Source organism: Nilaparvata lugens, chromosome X (genome assembly GCF_014356525.2).
Source record: "Nilaparvata lugens isolate BPH chromosome X, ASM1435652v1, whole genome shotgun sequence".
Taxonomy (NCBI): domain Eukaryota; kingdom Metazoa; phylum Arthropoda; class Insecta; order Hemiptera; family Delphacidae; genus Nilaparvata; species Nilaparvata lugens.
The window spans coordinates 88692719-88709412 of NC_052518.1; the positions used below are offsets into that span (position 1 = coordinate 88692719).

Consider the following 16694-nt stretch of genomic DNA (forward strand, 5'->3'; position numbering starts at 1 on the left):
TTCTTAGTTTATATTATGTAATTTTATCTAAGCTATTGTATATAAGAGTATAACCGAGTATTATAGTAATATACAGTCATAATTAAAGTAATCAATCAATCTCCGGTCGTGTGTTGATGGGAAGGATATTATTTTTTTTCCTCTTCAGAGAGAGGTATTTGTTGAAACAACGCCGATTTATGCAAGTACATTGCAATATTATATCATTATTCGAATTACATTTAATCTCCATTGTGATAATGTTTTTCATACTTTGTAAATTTTGTTGTATAATTAGATATACAGCCCGTGTAAAGGCTCCTAGACGATAGATATTAATAGACATAATATGCTATTATCCAATAGGACGACGTACTATTTACGTAAAAGTATGTAGCCTCTCTATTGCATTATAATATATCTGAGTTTTCTTGAACCAAACTTCTTTCTTGAATTTCATTCTACTAAATGTCCTTCTTCTCTCAGAGTATCCTTAGGAACCCAATGTTTCCTAGCAGAAGATGTTTGTTTCAATAGTGATACTTCTAGTAAACGTCATTAGTTTCATATAGCCTTCAATCATATTTTACATTCTCCTTATTTGGGAGCACAGTCAACCCTCATTGTGTGAAATGCGTGTGACTCTTGCTTTCTGACCCTCTCTGACTCTTTTTCTGCAACCCCCACCTGAACTTTCACAGAGACCACAGAAGGTCTCTAGGCAACCCTGAGTTCGGGAGAGAACAGAGACCTTTATAATAATCTGTGCAAAATCATGACGTCAAGTCAGGTGAGCGCGCAGACCAATCAATTTTACCATGACGACCAATCCATTCAATGGATCTGGGATGAAAAGTTGCGAGCTTCGATTCAGATAAGTACCGGAGCTGTTTCTTGCAGCATATCCAAGCTCCGTATTCTCCTCTACAGTATTTGTAAGTAGCTTTCCAAATAAACATATCCTTGAATGGAATATGATATCATTTTGGAAGACTGAAATCATGTATAGAGTGTTCAGTGTATAGATTCTTTTATTAAAAAACTGCTGTTTTTGAAAAAGCTATTACTTTTTAAAGATAAAGTTTTTAACTTCTTAAAGTTGAATATTAAGTGAAATCTTGATTCTCAAAGAATGTGTTCTATAAAATTGGATTTTTTTAATTACAAAAAAGTTGCAAGTAAATAAATTACATAGTTGTGTAGATATGGCAACCTCCTCATTTTCATGTTTTCGGACGCACACTGGCTATGCATATATCTCGTAACATTGCTTGTAGAATGGTTTAACCCTTATCTTGGCAAGGATACATTATGACGTTGGAGAAGTTAATTCTTGCTTTTTTATCTTTATAAGGCTTGAAAAAGATGTATATCTTGTAGGATATCATGTAGCATACTCTGCCAGGTTACCGGGAAACAAAGTTTTTCAACTATTAACAAATTTCAATTGTTTGTTATTGTTTTTCAGTCCATCGTAACTTCCCAGTAATTTTCCCAGTAAGTTTCCATGGTAACTTTTCATGGTGACGGTCCCAAGGGGGGATTAGAAGGATATATCCTATCACCCAAAATATTAAGTCCCCTCCCCTTAAAGAGATAAAAAAACTATTTTATTGGCGAACATAAATAGTATAAGCTTGAGCATATTTTAGAACATAATTTATTAATTCTCAATGTTTCATGAAACAAAATTCTATGACGGGAGTTACTTTTATCAATTGATCCGATTCTATCAATACTACTTGTGTTTGTTTATTCGACAGATCTCGGAAAATGCTTCAACAATTTCGTTGAAATTTGGATTATTCAGTATGATATATATTGAGGATCTTTTTAAAACTTCAAAAGTGTCCGTGGCAGAATATGTGTGTAAACAATAACGAAATTCGGTCAAAATTTACTTGGGAAAACTTAAGGGTTGTTTATTAAAACGACCAAATAGCTTTTGTTGCTTTCCCAAATGTAGAAATGTCTTTTCTACTATCTTCTATCTTTATCTTTCATCTTTCCTTCTATCTTTTATAGAAGTAAGGCGCTTTTCCCCTGAATCAATCATCCCCAAAAATTGATTGTTTCATCAAAGAAAATAGAAGGTAGCTTTCGATGAAAATAATGGAGAATTTGCATGACTTGTTGATTTTCACATCAAACTGTCAGTAGCATGCCATCAATAGCATCAATGATCCACATTCAAACAATACTGACACATTGATGTGAAATGTACTATAATTTATTTACATTAGATCAGATGAAGAACATTATATTAATGATCACACCTGTTTCAATATTATTTATGGCATTTTTGCATTTTATCCCAACTGTTATACTAGTAGTTCTGTGAGCAGTAGACCTCACGCTCTGTAAGTTACATTGACCTGTTGTTATGTTTTCTCAAAAATTAATAAATAATTTATCAATTTAAAATGTCTAGAAAAAATCCTGAATAAACATAGAGCTTTCTGTCCTATCGTACCGTTACGTGTCGTCCCGGAATGTGAGTGTGAGCGTTATCAGGTCTGTCTGCCGTCGATACGCCAATCCAATCAACCCATCAGAGAACATTCTGTGTTGTCGTGTTGGCGAAAAATCGGTGTGTTGTGATTAACAAAATAAACTACCATAATGCTGATTTCCTACAAACTTCATTTCTCACTTTTCATGATTTTATAAATTTCTTTTCAATTATAATTGTTGCAATTTTAATCATCAGATTAAAAAAGAAAAATGTAAAAAAATGTTTTCTATCAATAACTTCAAACTCTAAACTAGAATCCAGGCCTCAGCTTATTGAAAGACAAATTTAATTAATAAAGTCTGTAAAGTTGTGAGGAATATAAAATATAAATACAAAATATTAGTAATAACTCTTTAGCGAATGTGTTCTAAAGTGAGTGTTTATTTCAATTACTATAACAAACTCAACTCATTAGGACAGCTGATAATATTATAAATACAACATATGCTTAACACTACAGTAGATATCTGTCTACCAACGTTGATGGAAAGATACATTTTCAAGATTTTCGATGTTTTTGAACGGGTAGTATTATAGTCCACTAGACAGCTGATGAATAATTCTATCGTCTGATTTTTACCGTAATATTGGCGTATGAAGGAGGCTCCTTTTTCGTTTTATATTATCCTTGAAATGCAAAATTTCCAAAAACCTTGTATATACGTCGACGCGCAATTTGAAAAGGAACATACCTGTCAAATTTCATGAAAATCTATTACCGCGTTTCGCCGTAAATGCGCAACATATGAACATAAAAACATTCAAACATAAAGAGAAATGCCAAACCATCGACTTGAATCTTAGACCTCACTTCGCTCGGTCAATTATGTGAATACTCTCATTATAGAAATGCAACTATTTCTCCAGCTTCTGCTGAATCGTTTCCCCTGTTGCTCTTTGTTTGTACGCAGCCATGGCCTTTAACCTAGCGCCGCAGTGCAGGATGGTTTCTCACAGCTTGGTGTTGTTGTCATTTGAGATGGGTTTCTGGCTTGGAAGTGTTTCGGCCGCATTGCAGGATGACTCATGTTAACGGTTGCTGGAAGATTAACAAACAGCTGGGGTTTTTCGTTATTTTTCGTGATAGAGAAATTCTGATTGCAGATTCGTTCTCAGCGACCCCAAGTTTAGCCTGAAGGCTCAGAATGTCAACAATGTTTTTAAATAATAAAAATCATCATGAAAAGTAATTAATTTGGTAGTACACCACGTTTCTGGAAACTTTTTACTGGTGACTGGAGTTATTATTGATTATAAGTAACACAAAAATCAAAATAATCGTGAGAAAGAAAACTGTTGATGAACGCGAATAAGACCGTCAGCCCGTCACTCCATTGTTCTATTGTCTCGGCTGCTTGGCTGAGCCTGGCTGGAGGGATCAAATAACCGACTGGATTGATCTTTCGTCTGTCCACCAGGCGGAACCGCTCGCCCTACGGCCTCTTTCACACGATAGGAGACGTGCAACTTGAACACTGAACAGTGTTCACGTTTTTTTGTCGAAGTACATTGAGTCAAATCGTGTCTTTCACATGGTGACTCCTATCCAGGAACCTCGTTTTGTCATGTCTTTTCCCCTCGAGGCAAGCAGAGGCAAGATCTAACAACTTTGCCGACGTTTGCTCAAAGTATATGACTCATCACTTTTTCTCAAAGTCTAACTTCCTTAAAAATATAGATAGAAGATTTCTGATTTCGGATTTGGATTCAGCGACCCCAAATTCTTTGAAGCGTAAGTCCCGTTTTCGAAAATATCCGAAAACAAGGAAGTTATGGCTGTTTTTAATAAAGCTTTCTATTATCATATAATTATACGGTAAAAACGAACAGGTACTGTACTATACAGTACGTAAGTACTGTAGCTATTATAATACAACTTACACTGTATTCGTGTAGGAAATTTGGTAGGTTATTTATCTTGATTTCTGAAAATACCCCAAAATAAGGGAGTAAGATAACTTTGAAAAACCAAAGTTTTCCTGCCGATTGAAGAAACATTAAAAATTAGTCTAAGACATATTATGTCTTAGAATAAAAACGTGTAACAAATATCAGATCACTATTCAAGCTATCAAGCTTTTCATAAATTTATTTGTCTCCTCATGGCAGAAGGTTTGCGCCCAACGTTTTCACTTAAACATTTCTATGATTAAATTGTGATAGAGAACATTATCGTATTGATCTTCTAAATCCAGTTACATGTACATCGATTTTCGTAAAATTGATTTTTTTACCGTTCCTATGAATTCTAAGAATTCTATGAATTGTTTATACAGGTTCATCACAGCCAGGTTGGTCTGAGCTATTCATGACTTTTTTTCAGTATGCATTATCAACTCAGCAGTTCTAATACACAGACATCACTACTTGGAATGCCATGACATTTTCTATTCTTTCAATTCCTATTATTACCATAGATCGATTCAGATCAGCACAATGTTTATACAGTATGTTCATAATAGATTTTTCTGATTGTAAAAAGAAATAGTCAATAATTGCTGGGAATTTAAAGTGATATTCAACGATTTGAACCTGATAAATTGGATTGTTGAATGACAATTGAAATTCAGTGAATTTTACTGTACAACATTCCTTTTCCTCCTATTTTATTGGGTGATGAGTGGAGATGATTTATGATTTCATATTTGGATTCATCTTTTCATAGTTCAATATTTTTTTGGAAAACTAGAACTTTTAAAAATTAAAAATGTTTATGTATAAACTTCTCAGGTGTTCAAAAACTTCTTAAAACCTTTGCCTGCCCCTTTGTGAGGCAGGAGTATTATTATCTTAGTACGTACTATATAATCATATGATAATGGAAAGCTATATTAAAAACAGCTATAACTCCCTTGTTTTCGGGTATTTTTGAAAATGGGACTTACGCTTTAAAGAATTTGGGGTTGCTGAATCCAAATCCGAAATCAGAAATCTTCTATCTATATTTTTAAGGAAGTTAGACTTTGAGAAAAAGTGATGAGTCATATACTTTGAGCAAACGTCGGCGGAGTTGTTAGATCTGTCAGCTTATTCATAAGATCCCCATGTGAAAGTACAGGAGAGCTGCAAAATATGAAATATGATCTTCCGTAATATGATATTCCAGGAGTGAGGTCTCTGCCGTGTGAAACTGGCCTACCGGTTAATGTTGAAAAATTAATGAAAAAAGTTATAAATTGTAAAGTCATAGGCTAATATTGATTACTTCTATAACTTATAGTGAAACAAGAAATCTGCTAACCATAATAGTGATTTAACCATATATCTGATTTAATGATTATTATATGCAATCGAAAAAAATCCTCAATTTTGATTATTTTTTAGTACTCGCGAAGCATTTTATTAATTTGAAGGCGCTGAATCCGAATCTGAAATCACAATTTCTTTATGTTCATTTTCCGCAATTTAAGTTTTCGATAATCTACTGGAGACCGTCTGCCGTCTGAAGACAGCGCTACACACTTCAAGACCAGACCAAAATAGTATTCCCGGAAGCACAAACAGCCTGTTGTCTGTGGTTCAAGTCAGTAGACCGGCAGACGGTCTGAAAATCATTAATCGGTCTGAAGACAGCCCTACACACTTCCAGACCAGAGCAAACACTCAGACTGTTTGTGGTCTGGTCTGCAAGTGTGTAGGCGGCTTAAGGTTAGCAGATTTCTTGTTTCACTACAAGTTATAGAAGTAATCAATATTAGCCTATGCCTTTATAATTTATCACTTTTTTCATTAATCTTTTATCATTAACCGGCTAGGCACCCGTGCTTCGCCACGGGAATTGATAGATAGATTATTTTTGAGATATATTTATAACCCAAATTCAATCAAATCGTTTTCATCGTGTCTCAAATTCACCATGCAATCAAAAGTTGCTTGCTGAATAGAACTGGATTAATAAATCAATTATACAGTTTCGTCACTGTCATAGAACATTGAAAATTTTAACATAAATGTCATGGGAGACAGAAAGAAGAAAGTACATTATAGGAGCCGAACTACACCTAGCTATAGGCCAATTCCAAGTTACATTCAAATACATTCCTATAATACTTAGTTACCCAGGAATTTTATTTTAGAAGAAAGAAGGATCCTCTTATTGATTCTCGTGATATTTACTCTGGATTAGGAGTTAACAGAGTCATGTGCAACTGGGTGTAAGTCTCTAAAGACTTATTAGAGGCCATGGCTGTGTACAAACAAAGAGCAACAGGGAAACCAATTCAGCAGAAGCTGGAGAAATAGTCGCATTTCTATAATGAGAGTATTCACATAATATAACAGCTGGGATGAAATGCAATGATTCCATAAATAATATTGAAACAGGTGTGATCATTAATATAATGTTCTTCATCTGATCTAATGTGAATAAATTATAGTACATTTCACATCAATGTGTCAGCATTGTTTGAATGTGGATCATTGATGCTATTGATAGCATGCTACTGACAGTTTGATGTGAAAATCAACAAGTCATGCATATTCTCCATTATTTTCATCGAAAGCTACCTTCTATTTTCTTTGATGAAACAATCAATTTTTGGGGATGATTTATTCAGGGGAAAAGCGCCTTACTTCTATAAAAGATAGAAGTAAGTAATCAGATAAAAGATAAAGATAGAAGATAGTAGAAAAGATATTTCTACATTTGGGAAAGCAACAAAAGCTATTCGGACGTTTTAATAAACAACCCTTTTGTTTTCCCAATCAAATTTTGACCGAATTTCCTCATTCTTCACACACAGATTCTTCCACGGACACTTCTGAAATTTTAAAAATATCCTCAATATATATCATATTGCATCTTCCGAGGTCGAATGAACAAACACAAGTAGCATTGATAGAATCGGATCAATTGATAAAAGCAACTCCCTGTCATAAAATTTTGTTTCATGAAACATTAAGAATATTAATAAAAAATATCTATACACTCAAGAATGGTTCCGATTGAATCAGCAGTGCCCAATCAAGTTTTTGCACAATAAATGTATTTCAAGTTCGTTAGCTTCCACCTAATGAAGTGAGAGAACTCAAATCTTATTTATTTATTTATTTATTTATTCATTCATTTATTTATTTATTATTTATTTATTATTTATTTTTTTTATCAATTTATTTATTTGTTGATATAACTACAAATCATATGAATATGATTGGGATAGAACAACAGGCATAGCCCAAAACTATTCTGTTCCCAAATTTTGATAATAGAATGTCCGAAAAAATAGGTTATGTTCTTACTGAGGAAAGTTAAAGTTCAAAGTTCTGTCCAAAAATATATACGAGCTAGAAATTTTGAATTAAGAATGATTAAAATACCACTTAATATCACCGCACTTTGAATAAATTGAGTCATTTCAGAAAATGTTGAAGCCAAAAATATACACACAACTATCCACTAGGCACAACTGTTACCTAGAAACCATCCTCAACCTAAGCCAACCTGACAGAATTAAAAATCAATTTAGTTGCCAAATTCAACCGTAACAACTGTTACGAAAAGGTAGGCTACTCTCTCTAGATTACAGTTCCAATAACATTTAGTATGGAAATTTGAATTGTTATATCTAAGAGTTTGGAAAAATAAGAATATACATGCTAAAAGACGAACTTCAAACCCTTAAAAACCATCCTTAGAGTTGAAATATCGCCAAAAGATTTCTTAGTGGGCACCCACGACCTATAAGAAAGCTTTACTCCAAGTTTTCTTGCAATCCATCCAGTAGTTTTTTAGAAATATTGTGATCAGTGAGTGAGTGAGTAAGTCAGTGAGTCAGATAAGAATTTTATAAGTATAGATCTAATATAAATGTTCTAGCCAATTTAAAATAGTGAACTCAAATAGTAATATTCATAAGGTATTCTACTTCATGCTTGTCTGGTCTGAGGTCTGGTCTTGGAGTATGTAGAGCCGTTCCAGACGGTTTGCCGTTTGCCAAACGGTCTTGGCTTGAGGTATGGTCTGGAAGTGTGTAGGGGGCATAAGCACATGAACAGTCACTAGAAGTTGGAGATCGCTGGCCGCTTCAAAACGGCAACATCGCGCCTCTGTATCCCTCCCGCTGTATGCTTTCTCTGCTGCGCATGTCCATCCCAAGTCTGAAGTAATTTTGTACAGAATATAGTTAGAGAAGACTTTGGAAACAGCTAAAAAACAGTAGTTTTTTTTTAAAACTACTAATGAAACATAATGAAACAAGCCCTAATGAAACATATTGTCAAATTAATAATATAAAATGAAAAATTAAAAAAAATATCATAAGGTACTAACAAAAATAAATGTTGCTATAATTAACTTATTGTTATTTAGAATAATAAAATGATTATTTCTCAAAGATTTTATATTCTGTATCTGTATGGTATAAGCATGAATAACTTAGTAGATTTAGATCCAACTAAAACATACGGTAAATTCATTTCAGATTGAGATAAACCATTCGGGTAAAATGGCGTCCGCTTCCGCCGAAAGTGAAGTGGATGACCTGGCTAGTGGCCTGGCCTCCTGTAGCATCGATTTCGAAAGAAGACTTGCGGTCGAGGAGCGATTAACGTCCCTTGATATACCATTCAATTGGAAACCACAGAATTCTGGATCTTACAGCAATGATCCGGAAGTTGCTGTTACTCATTTCAAAAGAAAGTTGGAAGAGATGTGTGAAAAACAATATGAGGTCGACTTCAATCGGTGAGTATTGAAAATAAAACTTATATTCCAGCTTATAATTGAGATTATTATTTATTTATTTAGCGTTTGGCAGATACACAAAAAATAGCCTATATGGCTCATGAGTCTCAAATGCCTAGATATACACTGTATATTTCCAAATTTTTTGAGATGTTGTGTAGTTTTCGGTCAGAACATAAGAGTTTGCTTGTACAAACTGCGCTAGAGAAACTTACTTATTTCAAAGGTCAATAAAAACAAAAGTATTTTAGATATTGTTTCAATTTTTTTTTATATGAGAATACAATATCTCAATTTTTTTCCATGCAGTCTTGAAAATGACATCAGACCAATATATTAGTGAAGAAAAAACTCATTTAGTTATGAGAAACTAAATATACTGAATACTGGAGACTTTACTATATACTAGAAACATCTACAATGTTATTATATACTAGCAGGTAACCCGTGTTCCGCAAGGGTGTCTAATTAAAAACTTGACAAAACTTGAAACTTGATGTAATGAAATCTTGAAGAATCAAAAAAAGGCCTATAACCATCCTCAGTAAATAAGGAATCTATATACAAAATTTCAAGTTAATCAATCCAGTAGTTCAGACGTGATGATGCCTCATTCGTGAATTTCCTATCCAGTACGCGTTTAATCCAGTTCTTTCCTTAATTATAGTATAGATGATAGATAGATGGATGATTGATTAGTAGGCTATCTTTGAATGTGAATAACAACTTTTGAACGGTTTTAGATATCGATAAGCAGTTTCCACCATGTATTTTCTCTTAAAATTCTTTATCGAAATCATGTATCATATTACTACCATCTTCCAATTTGGAAAAATGAAGTTGGATTCAAAATGGCGGTTCCAAGATGGCGGACAAAAATTTCGATGCGACGGAAAATCAGTTATTCAAATAATAGGATCCCTAATCAGGCCTTTCTTTCAATTTCCCTATTAGAAGAAATATTCAGCTGTAACCATACTTTTGAACCGGTACCTTATCAATTACATGGTAATATTTCTAAAATCATTTGAAAAGAGATGAAAATACGAAATCATATTTCCATTTATTTACATATGATTTCATGTAACAGAAATATTACCCTGCAATGCGGTACATTGGTAAGTTGACATTAAAAACACACAATAAAAACCATATTCATCTCTTTTCTGTATAGGGCTACTTTTTATAGAAATAGAAAGGAAAATAAAAATCTCAGTATCCTTTTTGAATTATTTAATCACTATTATTAATCATTATTTAAATGATTCAAAAAGGATACTGAGATTTTTATTTTTCTTTCTATTTCCATATTACTTCAATTTTGATCCACAAAAATAGTATGATGAAAGGTTGTTTAAAGAACTAAGATGGTTACAACCAAATTACCATGGTAATTAATATACTCTGCCAAGCTCAAAAACATTTTATGTCTGTAAGAAACATAAATTAAAACTATTATTTCAAGAATTCAGCAGTTGTTTAAAAATCTTGAATTTTTAGTATGATAATTTTATCTGTGGTGAGCAAAAATAGCTCAATTCTTTCTAGCAAATAATATAGATCATCTAAATTTTTACTTGACATTTATGCCAGGTTTAAACTATGCCAATTGGCAAAACAATAATAATTGTCAATTAGTTTTTATTTAGCTATGCCTAGATGATGGTTCTAGAATTAAAAGATTCAATTGATACTTTACACCAGCTATAAATTTCAGAAGACAATATTATTGTCTTGTCAATTGGCATCGTATAAACCCGCCTACATTTTAGTTTTCAGGTATGATGATAGTTTGTGATTTATGCAATAGAGAAACAAATATTTTATTACAGTGTTTCAATAGAAAGGGACTTTCAAAATAACTTTCCACTTTCATTTCATAATACTTTTTAATTACCGACGAAATTAGATTGTTTTTTTCTCCACTGAAAATACTCTGACTGTCGCATATTTTAGCCAATCCTTAATAGCATTTTCAATTTGGGTCTCAATGCCCACAGTCGACCCACAAGATTTTTTGATAGAATCTGAAACATAAGGTAATATAAATTTTAATAAGAAATTCTATAATATGAAGGCAGATGAAATTTTGCCACCACATAGGAGTTATTATTTGATACAGATGTTGCATGGTTAAAAGGGAATTGCTTTTAACAACAAGTACGGTACAGAAATTTTTCTCAAGTGCACATCTAATAATGTTATACATTAGATATTTTGTTATACACATTGATATTTTGAATCACAAGGCGAGGTGATGACTGTTTTTTAGATAAAAATAGTCCATTACTATACAATAGTCAGACGAGAAAGTCACGCCAGCTGTTCGTTCAAACATTCAAAAGAACTAAGAATAAAGTAAGAATATTGGGTTTCCAAATTTTGTAGCATAGACGAATTTTAACTTGAAATACTCCTCTTTCATTAGGCCTATAGAAGTAAACAAATAAGGCTCTATATAAAAACGGTAGAAAATTTATTTTTTAGATTTATGAGTAAAATTTAATAGTTACTGTAGGTACATACTTAGTTTTATGAAATAAACAGTTGTATCCCGATATTTCAACCATTTTTTATTGGCCTACTAAATTTTGTAAACCTAGACCAAAAGTTTAAAATCACAATGAAATTAATCAAAAATATCCTTGACATATATGGGTTGTAAACATGCATAAATTAATTGAAAATTTAATCTTAAAATGAACAAGTTTAAGCTAAATTTCGTCACCATGGAATGACGATATTTTGGAAAATGTTAATATTTATGAGCTGAACTCCGGACACCCGTTTTCAATTTCTTGGATCACCGAGTTAATTAATGAACTTGTTAAAAGCAATCACTTTGATGTTAAGTGATTTATATTATATTAAGTTCAGTGTTATTATATTAAGTTCGATGGAATTTCTCAACACAAGCAGTCCTGTGACAAAAATAATACATAGATAGCATAATGAAAATATTTGTGCAGGAATCAAAGTAATAGTAATTTATTTGGAAGTTAAGTAGTAGGCTACATGTAAAATACTTAAAACCAAGCTTATTGTATTATATTAATTTTTAATAATTATATTAAATTAGAGCCCTCTAATTTAAAACATAATATAACTTACCTAACCCTAACCTCAAATGTAAACATAATTATGTTCAACACACAATATTTGTTTTGAAGTTTAGACAATAAATCACCAAACAATCTCATCTTTTAAATAAGAATAATAAATTAAATAAACTTACCAAGTCAAAGTGGAATAGGTAGACTCTTCTAAAAGAGTTCACAGCTTTCATCAACGTGATGAGAATTCAAACATGAAATGGCGTTGATCAGTCGATCGTCGTTGATAGATCCGTTTTTGTGTAAGGACTACTGTAGCGCTGTGAGTGGTGGAATTGGAAGCTCGTTTTCAACGTGTTTCCAACGATAGATCAACCGTTGAAAACAACGTTGCATTTAAAACGTTGAAAAATTCAACCGCTAACGGTTATTCAACCTCAACAACCAAATTTCAACGTTGGAAACACGTAGGTGTGCTACCTGGGTATGTAATTGTATGGCACACTGTAGTGCCGAATAGTGAATTGCCACCATTTAAATATATGCAACATTTTCAATGATGAAGCTTCATCATTCGCCTCGCAACACCCTTAGCTTCTCCACTCTTGCACCCTTACTTAATGTAACTTATACAATGCAGCGTTGTCAACTTGACTGAATAAATTGAAGCATATGGGCTTGCAAGAGACGAAGATCTCATTTTCACACAATCTGGCAACGTCTTGGTTGGCTGCAAGCTCAAGTCTCAACGTATTCCACAAAGTATAGTTGTTTTATTTATTGAAGTAAAAAATTGCATTATTCATTATGGATATGTTTAAGATGTAATGGGTATAATTTTATTTTATTCTGTTTTGTTTTGTTTTTCTGGCAGCTTTTGTTGTCATTTGACACTGGCTCAAGAATTGAACAATCATAATACTAAACTATTGCATCAAAAATTGACCAAACATAATAGTGCGTGTGCATTGAAGAATGTTTTACAATGTGAGCCATGGTTCAAGAGTGTCAAAACTGGCACATGTGGAGAAAAAGACATTTTATCCATCAGTAAAGCAATCGAATACATTCATTTAGGCTCCAAAGCTTTTGCTCTCTTCAAGTGTGGATTCCAAGATGAAGCTGAAAAGGTAGTAAGAAATTAATTCTAATTTAATTAAAACTAATTCTCCTTCTTCTTCTTTTTCTTCTTCTTCTTCTTCTTCTCCTCCTCCTTCTTCTTCTTCTTCTCCTTCTCTTCCTCCTCCTCCTCCTCCTCCTCCTCCTCCTCCTCCTCCTCCTCCTCCTTCTCCTGCCCCTCCTTCTCCTCTTCCTTTTTCTTATCCTTCGATTTGTTTATCATTTATTCATTGTATTGTATGATTTTTTAATTAAATAAAAAACAAAAAATAAGCCCAGTAGTATAAAAAGGCGGGTTCTGGCACACAAGTGTGCCAGAACCCACCTTTATCTCAAGGTCATCCAGGTCAACCACCCCCAACCTCAAGGTCATCCAGGTCAACCACCCCCAACCTCAAGGTCATCCAGGTCAACCACACCCACCTCAAGGTCATCTAGGTCAACCACACCTACCTCAAGGTCATCCAGGTCAACCACACCCACCTAAAGGTCATCCAGGTCAACCACACCCACCTCAGGGTCATCCAGGTCAACCACACCCACCTCAAGGTCATCTAGGTCAACCACACCTACCTCAAGGTCATCCAGGTCAACCACACCCACCTCAAGGTCATCCAGGTCAACCACCCTAACCTCAAGGTCATCAAGGTCAACCACCCTAACCTCAAGGTCACAGAAAAAAAAATTGAAAAAATAAAAAAAAAATTAAAAAAAAAAAAAATCGAATAAAAAAAAATAAAAATAAAAATTAAAAAAAAAAATTAAAAAAATATTTTTTAAAGAAATAAAAAAAAAATAAAAATAAAAATAAAAAATAAAAATAAAAACACATAAAATTGGGAATAAATGGGAAAAAGGGAAAAAAAGGGAAAAAAGGGAAAAAAGGGAAAAAAAATTTCCCTACTGATCTTGAACTGCCCGCCGGTCGACCCCGCTGGCCGCCCGGCCACCACCGGTCACCCCACCGGTCGCCCGGCCGCCGCCGGTCGGAAGAAGTATCATATTCTATATAATTTAAGTCTTTAAACATAAATCCTCTATGGTGTAGTGGTTAGCAAGTCAGCTTTCTGAGTTGGAGGTTCTATGCTCGAATCCAAGGCGGTAAAGGTAAGTATTAAAGGTCAGTATCAACAGAACCAGAGGATATATTTTTTGTATGTAGTGGGTAGACTGGCCCACCACTGCCATTCATCCCGCTGCCGGTCGTCCGGCCGCCACCGATCGCCCGGCCGCCGCCGGTCGCCCCCGCCGGTCGCCCGGCCACTACCGATCACCCCGTCGGTCGCCCCACCGGTCGCCCCACCACCACCGGTCGCCCCACCACCACCGGTCGCCCGGCCACTGCCAGTCGCCCCACCAGTCGCCCCACCAGTCGCCCCACCAGTCGCCCAGCCGCCGCCGGTCGCCCGGCCGCCACCGCTCGCCCCACCACCGGTCGCCCGGCCGCCAGCGGTCAGCCGCCGCCGGTCACCCGGCCACCGGTCGCCCCGCCGGTCGCCTCGCCGGTCGTCCGACCGCCACCAACAGTCGACCTGCTGCGGCTGGCAATTGTCCCGCCGGCTGAGCATGAGCATTCTCAATAACCCTAGCTCCTCCTGCCACATGTCTGTGGCAGGACGGTAGGGTCATCCACTCAGTGGTCAGTCAGTCACTGTTCAGTCACTGATCAGTCTGATCAGTTACTGTTCAGTCAGTGGCACTCCACACTTGGTATGGGTCCAAAATGTATAAATAGCTGAGCTCAAACTCTCAGACCTCAGTATACTAATAAACATTGATCAGTATGTATATCAAACAAAGAAACACTGACCAGTATGTATATCAAACAAAGGAACCATAAGCCAACATTGGAGGAGGTTGCTCCTACCATATTGGAGATTGCTAGGTTGAAGCGTGAAATCAAAAGGAGGCATAAGGAAATCATGCTAGGTAGATGGATTGCAGAAGAGAAACATATGGAACACTTCAAACCTCTAGCTGAGCTACTAGTCAACCTAGTCAAAACCTTCCAACAGATGCCAGTTCAACAACCACAACTACCTCCATCAAGAGCATCCAAGAAGCGTCCTAGGTATCTGAAGCCTAGAATAAAATGCGCTCCAGGCATGTGAAGGGTAGGCAGAGACAATCCAAGCCAGAGTTGTTATCATCAGAACATCGTCCTTTCTCAGCAGCATCAACACACCACACATATCCTACTCCACCAACAACACCATTTGTTAAAGATGCCACATATACAAGGCGTGGACTTACTGGTGCAAGTAAAGCAAAACATAAGCTCCAACTCTCCAGCATTGATGAAGAGTCACCAACATTTGAATCATATGGAACTGGAGAAGTTTCAAGTCCAATGGCAGGCACCTCAAGAGTTGGACGGCAACTATGGAAAGCAGGAAAGCAAGCATTTGAAGGGGATGAGGGTGAGGAGTATAATATGAGTAGAGGATATGATGATAGCAGTGATGAGGAGCTGTCTGGAGATAGACAGGATGATGATAAGAATGTTGAACAATTATTGAATGAAAGTCATGGTACAACAGTTCAGAATATCCTTGATCAAACTGATCTAGCTGGAAAACAGGTAGCTGATTACATTAGAGGATCATTGAGCAAGGACAATGACGATTTTGATGACACTTTTGGGCCAAGAGTGAGAGACAATTCTTACTACCTGGGCAATAAGTATTTAACTTTTGGAGAGAATGGTGATGAAATTGTGCTGACTGACCCTGTAGATCAGGAAGAAAAGACCTTCACAGCTACATTGGGACTTTGTGAGTTGATTTTCAAGAAGAATCCAAATCGTGCATTAGTTGAATCTGCTGACAGACAGGCTTATGGAGAAGTATTGAACTGGACCAGTGTGCACAGTCAGAACAATGATACAAGAGGTGAGATTGTTAACTACGACAAAGCTAAGTATAAGAATACAATCAAACGCCTTTTGGATGATAGCAGAAATGGTGGTCAAAGACATTCTGGGAGACAAGTGACTGGGAGAGGATCTATTGCCCCCAGGCATGATTTTAGTAAGGAGAAAAGTCAGAAGATCTATAGAGGAAGAGGTGTTCTGTCAGCTATCAAGGGAGCTGCTGGTACAATAGTTAATAAGGCAATTGACATTCTACCAGTTGAACTTCATATCCCTGGCTATCAATACTGTGGACCAGGAACAAAACTTCAGAAGCGATTAGCACAAGGTGATCCAGGAATCAACAAACTTCATCAGGCTTGCAAGGAGCATGATATTGCCTATTCCAAGAGTGGTGATACAGCAAGCAGAGCAGTAGCAGACAGCATCTTGGCAGAGAGAGCCTGGGACAGAGTGAGATCTGATGATGTGGGG

The 16694-nt window shown here is 35.5% G+C and overlaps 1 protein-coding gene and 1 long non-coding RNA gene across 4 annotated transcripts in view; one reads left to right on the forward strand and one right to left on the reverse strand.

Annotated features, from left to right (window-relative positions):
• Positions 1 to 834: 834 nt before the first annotated feature.
• Positions 835 to 16694, forward strand: part of LOC111047128 — a 51662-nt gene continuing 35802 nt past the window's right edge. For 2 of the 3 annotated variants that reach the window (XM_039443283.1, XM_039443284.1), the window contains exons 1-3: positions 835 to 914; positions 8914 to 9176; positions 13104 to 13359. In XM_039443283.1, coding sequence (XP_039299217.1) covers positions 8938 to 9176; positions 13104 to 13359 — 495 coding nt within the window. In that variant the 5' untranslated portion in view covers positions 835 to 914; positions 8914 to 8937. The remainder of the gene's footprint in view (positions 915 to 8913; positions 9177 to 13103; positions 13360 to 16694) is intronic. The other variant, XM_039443285.1, reaches the window with a different exon arrangement.
• Positions 11047 to 13087, reverse strand: LOC120355034. Its single transcript, XR_005573377.1, has 2 exons — positions 12412 to 13087; positions 11047 to 11203 (listed from the first exon to the last, which is right to left on the reverse strand). It is a non-coding gene; the product is annotated as an uncharacterized LOC120355034 (long non-coding RNA).